The 15023-nt window shown below is 35.2% G+C and overlaps 1 protein-coding gene across 1 annotated transcript; it reads left to right on the forward strand.

Annotated features, from left to right (window-relative positions):
• The first annotated feature begins 1495 nt into the window (after nucleotides 1–1495).
• LOC115239852 (proteasome activator complex subunit 4B-like) lies at nucleotides 1496–11252 on the forward strand. Its single transcript, XM_029814636.1, has 13 exons — nucleotides 1496–1955; nucleotides 2053–2193; nucleotides 2903–3065; nucleotides 3155–3553; nucleotides 4287–4435; nucleotides 4600–4919; nucleotides 6032–7031; nucleotides 7254–7527; nucleotides 7900–8283; nucleotides 8378–8944; nucleotides 9033–10613; nucleotides 10713–10934; nucleotides 11080–11252. The coding sequence occupies exons 1-13, from the start codon at nucleotides 1690–1692 to the stop codon at nucleotides 11221–11223; spliced, it is 5610 nt and encodes a 1869-aa protein (XP_029670496.1). The 5' UTR covers nucleotides 1496–1689; the 3' UTR covers nucleotides 11224–11252.
• Nucleotides 11253–15023: the final 3771 nt, after the last annotated feature.

Raw genomic sequence — 15023 nt, forward strand, 5'->3', positions numbered from 1 at the left:
CTTTCGACAGACTTGGCTATCTGGGGAGATATTTCAACCACGTGCGTGACGTTCGCGCACTCCCGTGGTACTCTGATACTAATATTAAAGAGGATCTTCCGAGACCAATTATCACCTTTATCTCAAGACTGAGATTGCACCACAAAGGGCCATCTTTTTAGTAAGAACATTTCTGCCTCCTCGGAGTGCTCTTGTGGACATTCTTTCCAGGACATGAACCACGTCTTCTTTCATTGCCCAAATTCGCACGACGACTCGAGTCTGCTCATCACTCAATTGCATAATCACTCCTGACATAACATTGAACATACCAACACTGGCTTTTACAAACAATATTAGGATTTTCCGTCTCTTATACAACTTCGCTAAGAAGAATAACTGGCTCATCTAATTACCGATACTTTCAGTAAATCTAGCTGATGGTGTATAGACGATTCCTATGGAAGTCTGACAGCCAAACGAAGAAGAAGAAGAAGAAGATATATACTGTGGTAAATATAGATATGATAGCAAATCCATCCCTGCCGAAAATGGTCGATTAAAACCGATTAAAACATAATCCGTTTTAATCGGTTTTAATCGGTTTTAATCGGTTCAATCCGCGCCCGGATTAAAAAGTAATCGATTTTAATTCCGAACGAACTATAATCGATTTTAATATCGCTTTCGCGGATTATTTCCAATCTAAAATCATTACATTCTAATCCATATTGTTCAATCCAAATAAACACGAATAATCAAATGGATATTGTGGCTGCCGCAGGTCACATTAAGCACAATCCGCGATACAATAGTACGACCCGCAACTTGGCGGCCCACGCGCTCGCGCGTCCGCGCGTAGTTCCGGGCGACGCCACTACGCGGCGTAGGTCGAGCGAGCCAACCTGGAAGTAGAAAGCGGTCAAACGGGGATATAAGGCGGACCCTCTGCGGAGAAATCGTATATTTGTTTTTAACAACTGAGTCCGTTTCAATTGTTCTATATTGTTATATAGTTTATTATATATTCTACAGTGTTTTTTTTTTAATATAAGTGTCTTAATACAATAAATTACTATTGTTGCAATATTTTTGTTCTTTCTTTTTTTGTCTTCTGTTATTTTTTTACTCAAACTGTTGACTCTTCACATGTTTTCTGTATAGTGAAAATTCTTATGTATGTATTGTTTTTACCACGTATGTTTTCAATTTCCATTGCGACAATTTACTGTTATTGCCATTTCCATTCAAATATCAGCGGAGTTGCCAAAAAATGGCGGACCAATCAGAAGTTGCTATCGTATGGCCAGACTCTGTTAAGCCCGTATCAGACTACGCATTGAAAATTGAAGATTGAAGATTAAAGATTGGAATTTGACTAATCAGAACAAAAGGGACTAAAATTTCTTTATTCTAATTGGTCGAATTTCAATCTTGAATCTTGAATCTCAATCTTCAATGCGTAGTCCGATACGGGCATTAGAGGGATTCTACTATATATAATATATCTATGTTTCTTCGTAAAATTCAGCTGAGTTCAGCTTGGACGTAACAAACATGGCTCCAGGAATAGAAAACATGACTCGATAGAAATGAACAGGAATAAGCAAGTTATTGCTGATTCAACCACGTTCGTGATACTACACTGTTCATAGACGCTTTGTCGAATTGGACTAATCGGGTCTAATCAGTTCTGATCGCTTGTCGTCGATGCTAAATAGCATGAAAAGCGAGATGATAATTGACGAGTGCAATCGCAGCGAGGAGGACAATCCGCAGAGGCAACCGTTGTCCAGAACAGATCTAGGCTTTCGACCACAAAAGGAGTTAGTATACAATAAATTGTTACCATACGCGGATAAGCTCGATGTGGAATCGCGAGTATGGCTCGCCCAGATTAAAGGAAATCTAGGACGTGCAGTCATGTTACGTGAGCTCAAGCCAGGATGTGTTTTTTGGACAAGCAGATTAAATATGTGAGCAATATGTAGCTTCGCTCTTGATATCATACATTTTTTCATACTATATCATGCTAATTTATTTATTAACATTTGATTTTGAATTGTCTTCTAGATATATAAAACTATATGGGATGAAGTTTAGTAAGGAAGATCATATAGCTTTCGTAAAATTGATATACGAACTTGTTACCATACCAAATTTAGATCCAAATCTTATCAACAAATTTGGTACTACCTTAATTCTACTACTGAAGTAAGGAATAGAGTTAAAGAACATTGTAAATTTAGTTTGTACATTAGACATTTTTGTATTGTCTGATATCTAAAATAGTTTCAAAAGATATTGTATACAAGATGTTTAAAAAAAGGGTCTAGAACTTTAAGGGCAGATAGTACTCACAAAATGGAGGAAGAAAGTCCTAATAAACATGGGTCGAAAAATTAATATTGTCGGTGTTATGAACAATTCTTCAACAATGAATTATTATTTCTTCATCTAAAAGAATTTGTTCTTCCAAAAGAAGAAAAAAAAGAATTCTTTAAACTGCGAGGTTTACAGAAGGTTTTCTATATGTCTTGCTCTTATTTTTACACATGCTTCACATTTTTGTACCACAGAATTGTGAATTCTTTAAAAAATTCCCAGCTTTGTTCTAACTATTTGACAGACATTATGTACTCTCTGATGTAATTCGTCATAATGTTTGTTTTCATGCCGTGCGAGAGCACCAGAAGGTACTAAGTCGCTTATTTAACCAAAATGAAGAATTGTTCATAACTTTGACAATAATAATTAATTTTTTGATCCATGTCTATTAGAATTTTTTTTCTTCATTTCGTGAATACTATCTGCCCTTAAAGTCCTGCACCCTTTTTTTTTTAACACCCTGTATATGCATATACACTAGATATATCATAGATATTCTATTTAACATAGTTAATCTCTTTTTTTTTTTTTTTAGGAAAAAAGAATTAATTAGTCCTGATGAGCTGGAACTTGCATGGAGACCTTTATATGAAATAATACATCCCTTAAAAGAGAATTCAGCAGAAATATATCGTCAACCTTCATGGTTGAAAAATATATTACATTGCATGATTCGCTCTGTAAAAATTTATTTCCCTGTAAGAATAATTTTTTTAAAAAAAGAGGCATTCTTTTTTCCAGATTCAGCATATAACTAATTCTATGTTTAACAATATTGTTGCAACAGTTGAATGCCACGCAAGAAATATTAGATGAGCTAAGACCAACGTTCTGTCCTTTTGATAGTACGACAATGTGTACAAGTCTTCAGACTTTAGAATGTCTTTTACCATTGCAACTACTTCCTGAGCATCATTCTATTGGACATCAGTTGTGGTTTGATGAATTTATGACTATGTGGAAAGTGTGTCACAATGCGCCACAATGGGAGAACAATATAATGTGGTTAATGGCAAGATTAGCAACTCACAATATTGGATACATTGACTGGGAACCGCATTTCCCTTTGATGTTCACTAGATTTATACGGTGCTTAAATTTGCCAGTAACATACAAGCAGACTCAAAACAGCAAGAATCATAAACTAGAAATAGCACCAATAGCTATATGGATAGTAGCAGTTTTGGTAAGATTGCTTGATTAGGCCCTGCACACAGTAGAGAAAATATTAGGAATAGGAATAAAATATTAAATATCAGGAGGAGCAATTTGGAATTATTTTACTTCAAACAAGGGAACGGAATGGATTAACGCATAATGAAATAAAAAAATAAAAATTAGAAATAATTAATCCATTCCGTTTCCTTGTTTGAAGTAATGTGAATAATAAGATATATTCTTTTAAAGTGTGTGTGTGTGTGTGTGCGTGTGTGTGTGCGCGCGCGCTCATTCGTATGTGTGTATGTGTGTGCATGTGTAGATTGATTCAGAACAAGTGTGAAAAAACTTTGATAGATTGTTTGGAGAGTTATTCTGAGTAAAAAATGTCATAAGTCCTATTTTCAATACTTACATAATTGTGCAGGAGTTTTAAAATTTGCTCAAGAAGTATTTTGTGAGAATTTATTATGAAAATAAACTGAAAATAAATAATATTTTACATTTTTCTGTTTTGTTCTAATTTCCTAAAGATTACATTGTATTAAACATGTGATTTTACTATGACCAATAAAATTTTAAAATTCCTGTAATTATGTAAGTATTGAAGACTTATATTCAATGACAATTTTTATTCTGAATAATTCTCCCCACAAACATTCTGTTAAAATTTTTTATACTCGTTCGAAATTAGTCTGTATATTTATTTCTTGCATATATACGATTACTCTTATATATGTGTGTACATATATCTCGTGCAGGGAAATGGCTCAAGCGCACAGATGTATTTGGAAAAATTTTTGAAAACTATGGAGACATATTTTTATCCAGCCAATTTTGGACGATGGTTGGGAAAGTTAAAGGAACTTCTTATCAAACTTCCATATCATTTCATCTTGCGCTTACATAAGTATGTAGACATTTAATATTTGCACTTTGATTGTAATATTTATATTATTTTATATTATTATTCTATATCTCCTCCCTCTCCCCAACCCAGCACAATTGTAGCCCATTTTAAAATATGTTTTTATTAAGATATCCAATTAAATAAATGTACTTACATGATTTTAGAGAAAGATATGCCAAGGTAACATGGGAAACTTCAATTCCCGACAGTTATAAATTAACTGATAGTGATGTCGATGCCTTTGTTAAAAGTATGTTGCCTGTAGCTATGACAGCTATGTTCAGTAAATTTGGTGTAAACGACGCCTGCCACGCTTTACAGTATCTTGCTACTATGAGACCGAATTTAGTAATACCAGATATGTTAGAAAGAATGTATTCTACATTCGATTCCTTGACCGAACCGCATAAACTTACAGCCTCGATGATCTGTATGGTAGCTGTTGCCAGACCAATGGTGCAAGGTTCTAGGAATATAAACACAGGTACGAAATTAACAATCTATAGATATATATTGCAAAGATATATTCAGGAACAACTTAACAAAATCAAAATAATAGAATATTGTTTATTACCTTAATACTTAGTTTAATACTTGGTTTATCTAATATATGTGTTCAACAACATGCTGCAAGCATGTGTTTTGGCATATGTCAAAAATAATTGTCCTTTTTTTTTCAAATACGCTATATATCGGGAGAGGAAAAAATATCTTGAAAACAAGGCATTTGAGAAAAAAATGTTACATACAAAAATTGTATGGTTTCAACAAATGCATCAAACAGCGATATCCATTTGACCTTGAGCGCAGTTATAAAGGAGAACTCAAGGTCAATTCTAAAATCTTATATGGAAACCCCCATTTTTTTATTCAATATTATTGTAACTTGTCTTAAGAACTTACCTTTTCAAAACACTATAATAAAGTTTCTTTCCATTTAATATCTTCCAAATTATGAGGCTTGAAAGATAGAATACCGCCATTAATATTATCCGAAAGTGATTTTTACGTGACCTTAACAATGCTAATTTAAAGTCACACTAACATTGCTATTTAATGCACCACTTAAAACCCTACAACTTCTATTTGAAATATTTTTTTAAATCTCGAAAATAAAGCATTTTTGAGAAAAAATGTTTCAAATAAAAGTTGTAGGGTTTTAAATGGCATTAAGTAGCAATGTTAGTGTGACTTTAAATAGCATTGTTAAGGTCACGTAAAAATCACCTTCGGGTAATATTAATGCTGCAGGTACTGTATCTTTCAAGCCTTATAATTTGGAAAATATTGAATATGGAAAGAAACTTTATTATAGTGTTTTGAAAAGCTCTTAATATAAGTTATAAGAATATCGAATAAAAAAAAAATGAGGGTTTTCATTTAAGATTTTAAAGTTGATCTTGAGATTTCCTTTATTACTGCGCTCAAGGTCAAATGGGTATCGCCGTTTGATGCATTTGTTGAAACCGTACAACTTTCGTATGTAACATTTTTTTCTCAAATGCCTTGTTTTCGAGATATTTTACCGGTCCAATACTTTTTTCTCATCCGTACATTCATCTCTCTCATATATAATTTTATCTTTGTTTTCTACAGATTACACGTTCTCGGAAGGACCATCGCACGTACTGCCATTGCTGTTTTCATCATTACCTGGGATCGATCCAAATGACATTGGGAAATGTTTTGCTACGTTCCGTTTTATTTCCGTTTATGCTACGCTAATCCCCATTGTGGATTCCTCTAGATCAACTGCGATTATGACAGAGGATGAAAGGATGATTTGCGAAGCGACGTCGCGTTTCGAAGATTTTATATTGCAATTTCTGGACAGGGTATTCATGTTCATAGATTCCAGTTCGTTGGAGAGCGTGCGGCTCGAAAGTCGCGGCGGTGACTTGAAGAGCAAACTGGAGTCGATCGCGGAAACAGCGCTCTCTGGCGTATGCACGACACTTTTGATGGAGACCAGTGACGTGATTTTCGAGAGTGCTTTGCATAAATTACGTACATTTATGACAGAACGGATTCTCGAGACAAAAGTTGCAGGCCAATTGGCAGCGGTCGTGTGCAAGAGTTTCTCTCGCTTTAATGGACGTGATACACTGCATGCGCTAGTACCTGTACTTACGCAAACAATTTTACCGCTTGTTAGTGAGGAAGAGGACGTGCTGAAGGAGGAGAACTTGGATCATCGCCTTCTACATGCTATGCTCATATTGTCCGCGATTGTCGATACTCCAGGAAATAACTTGATACCACATATAGACACGCTGCTCAAGGTCCTCGATCGCGTTCTACTCTTAAGATCGACAGACGGAAATAAACTAGCCTGCCATTTACTAAAATGTATTCTCTGGTCATTGTCAACTATCACTCCATGCCAGTATAAATCCAGCAAGAGAGACTACAATGATCCTAACTATCCTTACATTAGAGATTGGGGTCAAAGTATAAATATTGATAACTTTTGCATCAAATGGTATATCCCTGGTGAAGAAGAGATTGCTGCTATACAACGAATATTCTCAAGATATTTGATAATTCAAATTGACAAGCTTAATAGATACTGCAAAGATTCTAGAGTCCTAAGTAGGTCAGTTCATACAATTTTTATTTCAATATTTTATATTTGAATTTACCTACAGAATTTGAATTTATAATAAAAAGCACATGCAATCTAGATTACTTTACAGAAATAGAAAACAAAATCATGTAAAATGTATATTGATCCTTTTTATATAAAATGTTTAAATTAAATTTCAAATAATAACACATGCACATATACACAGGTAAATAATCATATAAATAATTGTAGGGAGGAGTTGTTTGTCAGTTTAAATATCGTATGCAGCATTATTAGAGGTTCCGAATTTGTCCTACCAGTTTGGACAGAAGCACCACTTGAAATAGTCAAATCTTCCTTAGAGTGGAATGTATCTATAATGCCTGCATATGGAATTAGTGGACATGTTACAATGCCTGATGGTAGCAATGTTAGACATCATCTTGCTGAGATTATGAGCCAAGTCCAACAGACGATGCTTGAAAATGCAGAAGACAATACGAAGAGTTTCTTTGTACTAATACGGGTGCGTGTATGCGTGTATACATACACGTATATATATATGCTTTTGCGCGCACACATGTTTTTACAACTCGGTGCATAGAAACATAAATTTTTAAATGCGTTTTTCTTGCGAGTGTCTAAAGAGTTGGGTCGTATTATTTTATCATGGGCTAGTGGGAAGGTAGGACTATAATATATATATATATTGGATTCGGCGAAATCGGAGGGTGGTATTCTTCTTGTTAAATACTTATTAAAGTAAAAGTTTTAAATACAGTATTTCGAAGGATATTCTTCATATATTTGTGGAAAAAATGCTATGCCATAGATTTTTCAAATTAGCCAAACTTTTGTATTTTATCACTTTTTCAAAAATATTTTATTTAAATTGCAGATTTGGTCTAGTTTGTTACTGGGAAAAATACGATTGCGCGAATCACACGATGAACGACGCAAGACTTTTCAAGTCGCCAAAAGGATATTCGAAGATAAATTGATAGGAAACAAGGACCGAATGGGTCCATTGATATTGGAACGTTGTGATATTCAGCATGAGCTCCGAATACTCGCGCAATCGGTCGCATTAACGGAGACTCATAAACGAATAATGTTGGAGCTATTCACGCTGGCGATAAGCAGATACGCAGACGTGCGTTCGAAAGCTCAATCTAGCCTCTTCTCTGCTCTCAAAAATTTCCCATATTCTTATACATTTATAGTTTCTCGTCTTATCGATATTTTGGCAAAAGATACCGAAGAATATCACGATGCGTATAAGGTAATAATGATAGTTATAAAAATGCTAACTGTTAAATAAGAATGATTTGCTGAAAAAAAATATCACATTAAATTTTTAAACTATTTGAAAACAGGGTGTTCTGTATATGCTGCTCGGACCGCAACATGGTCCCATTATTACAGAGAGAGACTGGAGTATATTGAAATCATTGTGGCCAGCCATCGTACTTTCCAAGCCATCCGAGAAACTTTCTGTGATTCGGCTGAAGGAGAACATTGTAAATATTATAAGCAAATGCTTTTATATGAATACGATCGAACTCCAAATACCCGACAGATGCCTGATAGCTGCGCGCACATTGTGGAAAAACTTCCCACAACCGACACTGCCGCAGCCTAATGAGATTGAGACACAAAAGGGCGCGCAAAACTTAAAGCAACTCAGTGAATCTAATCTGATGGCATATACCGGTTTGCTTGATGAACTATTGCGTTGTATACTTGAAGAATCTTTACACTGGCGGCATAAATTAATGGCGATGAGTTTTATACGGGATTTGGTTCATCCAAATCAAATCTATTCCGCAAAAATAGTGCGTTATTTCTTGCAAGCGCTTATACATGATTCCTTGGAAGAAAGAAAAATTGCTATTAAAATAGTGGTATTTATGTTGAAACAACAAAAGCGAATACATCCAAAAGTATGCAATTTTTATTAGATTTTGTACAATAAATATTAATTATTTATATAAATTGTGGGTATATATGCATTAAAATGTTTACTTAAAGGTGACAGTTGATATATGCAATCTATCCAACAAGAACATATTAAAGGAAAAGGAGCGATCAGAAGGTCAAAATATCACGCCCGGAATAAGAAGTGACAATTCTTGGCTTCAATACAATTATGATACTCGTCCGCTAACCACTGAGCAATGGGATGAGTCTAGATACGTTCATCAACCGTACGTGGGCTATTATGTCTGGCCGAAATCCTTGGAAGTATATGCGCCTTCATCTCAACAGCCGTGTCTTGATATGCAAATGCGCAAGCTAACGGATTGCGAGCGAGAAATCCATCTCTTCTTTAACAATCCACAGAACATCGAGAAGTTCATAAGTTATCTCAGCCTGGAAGAGAAGAAGGGCAAAGACAAATTCAATGCGTCCAGATGTTTTCTATTTAAAGGCTTGTTTCGCAATTATGGGATCGTCCACTTGAAACATTTTTTGCCGCATTTGCAGCGACTGGTGACGGACAAGCACGAGAGCAGCCAACGATGCGCCGCGGAAATCACAGCCGGAATCATCAGAGGTGCCAAGCATTGGCCATTTCAGATGGTGTGCAACATGTGGCAAGAGTTATTGCCCATCATAAGAACCGCGATCGCGAATCTAACAGAGGAAACTGTCGTGGATTGGGGTATATGCTTCGCGACAGCACAACAACGTAGAGATCCAAATAGGCATCATTGGCTACTAGAGTGCCTGATGGAAGAACCGCCTCTGAAAGACTCGGAATCTTCGTTTGTAGAATGCGGTCGTCTTTACGTGCTGCAAGGCGCCTTAAATCAGCAGTCGTGGCGAGTCACAGAGTTACTGCAACGTCTATTAGTGCGCCTGGAAAATCGATTATTGACTAATCCGTTTCAGAATGTTCGCGAACGCCTAGGATCAGTACTGGTTACTGTATTCGACGCCGATCTAAAATTTCCGCATGACTCGTCTGACACTACAATTCCGCAAATGCAAACTTTGATTGATAAAATTATACCAAAATTGAAGCAACTTATAGAGGACGATGATGCAACCAAATTGAATGGTGTAGATAAAGAAAAGAATTTATTTAAAAAAGTTGCTAATGTTTCATTCGATGAATTAAAGGAAGTATCCATGGCGGAAGAAGAAGTTCCTAAGAGATTGTTAAAAACTATCTGCAAATGGATTATAGGTAGTCTATCCCGTTCGCAGTACGCTGCGACACCAGGATTTTATGAGATATTTCCGATTATATGTCAATTAGAAAGTTCGGAAGCGGACGAAGAGCTCAATAAGTTGTGTTTATGTACCTTGGCAACGCTCGCGCAAGCGTTTACATTGCCAGAAGTTATGTCAATAGCATTAACTGCAGTGAAGACGATGTCCGAGCACTCGTCGTGGTCTGCTAGATTCACTAGCTTGGAATTCCTTCAAGTATTAGTCTTTCATAACATGGGTATAATTCTTAGTAACGTATCGTGGATCGATTGCGTTAAGAATATTGTTCTGCGCTTATTAGAGGATGAGCGTTTAGAGGTCAGAGAGAAGGCCAGTCTGGTACTCGGCGGATTGTTGCATTGCACGTTCATCGCAGATGGAGAAAAGCTATTGGCAAGTTGCGAAAATGTTATTTAAAGCTTTTGTCTCACATAGTAATCGCATTAGCGTTCTAAAAAAGTTCAAGATTTAAAATATCTTTTATGCTTTTAGGAGGAATTTAAAAGAAAGGCAAGGACGCGGTTGCACAAGAAAAATAGCCAGGCCGATAATGCGTTGAGAAATATAGAAAAGGTCGATGCGGTACGCGTACGTCATGCAGGTGTACTTGGACTATGCGCTTTCATTCGCGCCCATCCATATGATGTGCCGAAATATGTGCCTTCAGTCTTCGAACATCTCGGTTTTCATATGAATGATCCGCAACCTATACCGGTAATTTTGTCGTTTTTCTTGATTTTTTTCTTTGAATATTACTCTACTACATGTATACATATATGTTTGCACTTGTTCAATTTGGATATATGATTATATTAATGAGATATAATCAGTTTCCTTGTAATACATATCTGAATTATAGATGACAATAAGAAAAACTCTGAGTGATTTTAAACGAACACATTATGATGGCTGGACAGGCATGAATGGTCATGCGCAACACTTTACAGAAGAACAATTGGTTGTCTTACAAGATTTAACAATGCCACCGTCGCATTATGCTTGAGAGAAAGAGGAATATCGGGGATTAAATCAGAGAAAGAGAAAAAGAGAGAGAGATCAGGGATTAAATTTTGTAATTTAATATGCAATATAGCAATTTTGGATATAATACTTAGGCCGGTATTCATAGTCAGTTCTTATATTTAAGACCGTCTTAAGCACAATTTTAAGATGTCCTAAACCAATCACAGAGCCGTATTAGCATCTTAAGACATTACTTAAGATGGTCTTGAAATAAGAAATGATCTAGAAATGATAAGAAAAAGATCTAAGGCATTATGCTTGAGAGAAAGAGGAATATCGGGGATTAAATCAGAGAAAGAGAAAAAGAGAGAGAGAGATCAGGGATTAAATTTTATAATTTAATATGCAATATAGCAATTTTGGATATAATACTTAGGCCGGTATTCATAGTCAGTTCTTATATTTAAGACCGTCTTAAGCACAATTTTAAGATGTCCTAAACCAATCACAGAGCCGTATTAGCATCTTAAGATATTACTTAAGATGGTCTTGAAATAAGAAATGATCTAGAAATGATAAGAAAAAGATCTAAGAACTGACTATGAATACCGGCCTTAAAGTGATAATTGAAGCAGAGCCGCGGAACCCGTTTCTGGCATCACTGTTCTGAAGATGTCTTAAAATTGTTCAAATAAAGTCCTTTCGTAATTTGTGTATTGGGTTTTAGTTTATAGTTCATTCGCTTATCGCTAGTGATCTAGTTTCCACCGAAGTTGTCAACCAGATTCTGTTTCGGTGCGCATCGAATTTAACGTATTGTTTCCACTGGAAGTAGAATAGAAGCAGAGAAAAGCCTGAGAGCGGCTATCCCAGCGTTTTTCGTACGATAGCTTTCGGTCCCGTACAGCAGCGCTTCTACGTCCATTTTACAGACGCTTGGAACTACATGGCCACGTCCACTTTCGGTGGCATGATAAAACAACCAATTGGTTCGTGTCCATGCTACGTCCACTTTTCGATACTGTCGGTTTCGGTTCATGTCCGTGCTACATCCACTTTTCGATATTGTCGATGCTGATAGTCATAGACATAGTATATCTCTATATCTAGACCGAGCGTTTGCCTTTATTTAAGGAGTGGGGGTAAAGGTGCACGTAGAAAAGGACAGACTCTGTTTCGTGCCTCTTGCGTTCTCTCTCTTTCATACATGCGTAGAAATAGAAGAACAGGGAATTGGGAACAGTGATGCCAGAAACGGGTCCCGCGGCTCACGGCTCAGCAATGGAAATGTGGCACATGTACGCGGTTCGCGCTTGTGTGCGTTACCCCTTCCATTGCTGAGCCGAGAACGCAAGGGGCACGAAACAGAGTCTGTCCTTTTCTACGTGCACCTTTACCCCCACTCCTTAAATAATGGCAAACGCTCGGTCTAGATATAGAGATATACTATGTCTATGACTATCAGCATCGACATTAACTGTCAAGTAAGAAATTTTCTATTTATCAGGTGATTGCATAAGTTCGTGCCCGATTTAAATATAAACTTCAATAGATTATATTTTAGAGATAACACTTTTATTAATCAATAGGAATGTTTTTTATTTTTATAGATTTTATATATAAAATAAATTTATCAATCTTATCTTTTAGAATAGGTATTTTATTTTTAGTTATTGCGCGTTTCGTTTCTGTTTTACTAGAATTTAATAAATCAAATATATCATTGAAGGTCTTGCAAAATGTTGCAGTTGCTGAAGCTGCAGCAAAATGAGGTGATTTAAAATCATGTTCTAAAAACGTAAGTGCATCACTTACCGAAGTTACTAAGAACTTGTACCGCTAAATTTACTTTCATTTTTTCATTTTGAAAGTGCACATGCCTATTTCTAACTTTAGTCGCAAGATGTAATTTTTCTGCGTCTTGTAATAAAACTAACTGCTTAATATATTTCCAACTGATTGTCTGATTCTCGTTATAATTTAAATCTTCCTTACTAATAGTATTTCTGACAAGTTTAATCATATGGCATGCATCATAAAAAATATATATACGTTTGGATTCATCAGCAGGATGGACAAAATATGGTACAATATTTTCAATTTCCATTTGTTTCAAATGTGCACCTAATTCTTCGCACATAGATATATTTGAAATGTGCTCCATCAAACGTGATACTGACAATATCTATATTTTTATCATAAAATGTACATAAAGTAGTCTTTAATAACTTTGCTTTTTCATGACCACTTAATTTATCAGTCAAATAATACGCAATTGGAAGTTTAAAATATTGGTTTATGGCAACTAACATAAAAACGAGAACTTCACTAGCAAGCGGCAAATTATTATTAGTAATATGAGCATCAACATCAACAAAACCATGTGATTTTCGTCCATCCCAATCGACTTTTTTTCTTATACTCATTTCATCTAAAGTTAAATTAAACACTATTTTTTTAACCTTTTTCTCGAGCATTTATAACTATATTGAGTACGGTTCTTAATGCTTGTTCAGATATACCAGGGTCACTATTAATATTTTGCATCCACGTTCGAAGAGTTGTTGGATGTGGAAGACATTTTAAAAATGTATTTCTTACAAATGAATATGCTGCAGGGGAATGAAAATGGAGCGTGGAAGCAAAACACCTCAAAGCATGTGGAAATTTTGCCTTTCGCTTATTAAAAAGTCTTGTTAATAATTCTTCTACAGGACGAGGTACTACTTCTTATATAAAATATTAAATTTATTATTTTATTTGTCATATACCAATAATATTTGGTTTGTTTACAATACCATGTATACTTTATCGAATTATTTGACTATGAGTTTATATAAACCTCTTTTTTTTTACGTGAAGAATACGCTCTAGAAATTTGTTCGAATAAACACTCTGTATATATATATATGTACCCAGTAAGCAATTTGATAACAAATTGTTGCCAAATTGGCATCAAATTCGCTCAAAACTTGGTAACAAATCCAGTGCCATCTGTGTCCGCATTAAGCTTGTGTTTTGGTTGACAATAATTTGTAGCAAGCACTTGGCAATATCTGTTAGAACAGATGTGGCTGACTGGGTATATGTATACAAAATGTTTATTTGAATACTGTTAATTTTTATGCATTTGTTACTTAATAGAATATGTAAAATATTTGCACATTATATATATTAGAAATAATTAAGTATTAGAGAAATAACAAATACATAAAAAATTAGCAATATTATAAAGTGCTTACCTTTAGAGCATTTGTAACATTTGTTTTTATTAAATTTTTACTTTTCAATGGTCTAGTTTCCACCGTAAGTATCAATTCGCATTTAGCGCGGCGTAGGATTAAATTTAAGTCGATGGAAACGTTAAATTCGATGCGCACCGAAACAGAATCGGACCGATGACTTCGGTGGAAACCGCGGTCCTACGCCGCGCTAGATACGAATTAATACTTCGGTGGAAACTAGACCAATGTTTGTATTACAGATTGCATCGTTACTATTTTCTTCTGTACACGTGACTTTCGTGTCACAGAAAGTTTGTGCAAATATCTATTATAATTAAAATATTTTACAAACTTACTCCAAGCTTGATTAGTAGCAAATTCCGTTTTTCTTATACATTCTATGTTATATTTACCAGTCTTTAGGAAAATCTTTTTCATATCATTACATCATTTTCTGAAACAAATGAGTTTATTTATACTTGGTAGTCAGAGCAAATTATATATAATGTTTTTTTTTTATTTTCGTGTCTATTTCACCCCAGATAGCCAAGTCTGTTCAAACAGATTTTGTCAAACGTCTGCTACAAATTTTTGTCAGCAGAAAGATTCCAGATTG

The sequence above is a fragment of the Formica exsecta genome, unplaced genomic scaffold (assembly GCF_003651465.1).
Source record: "Formica exsecta isolate Colony F162 unplaced genomic scaffold, ASM365146v1 scaffold397, whole genome shotgun sequence".
In the NCBI taxonomy this organism is placed as follows: domain Eukaryota; kingdom Metazoa; phylum Arthropoda; class Insecta; order Hymenoptera; family Formicidae; genus Formica; species Formica exsecta.

Excerpts from the sequence above, each read along its gene's own strand:
- LOC115239852 (XM_029814636.1), top strand. The coding sequence starts at position 1,690 with ATGCTAAATAGCATGAAAAGCGAGATGATAATTGACGAGTGCAATCGC. Across the intron at positions 2,194-2,902 it reads ACCTTAATTCTACTACTGAA|GAAAAAAGAATTAATTAGTC; the intron begins GTAAGGAATAGA and ends TTTTTTTTTTAG. Across the intron at positions 10,935-11,079 it reads ATGATCCGCAACCTATACCG|ATGACAATAAGAAAAACTCT; the intron begins GTAATTTTGTCG and ends TCTGAATTATAG.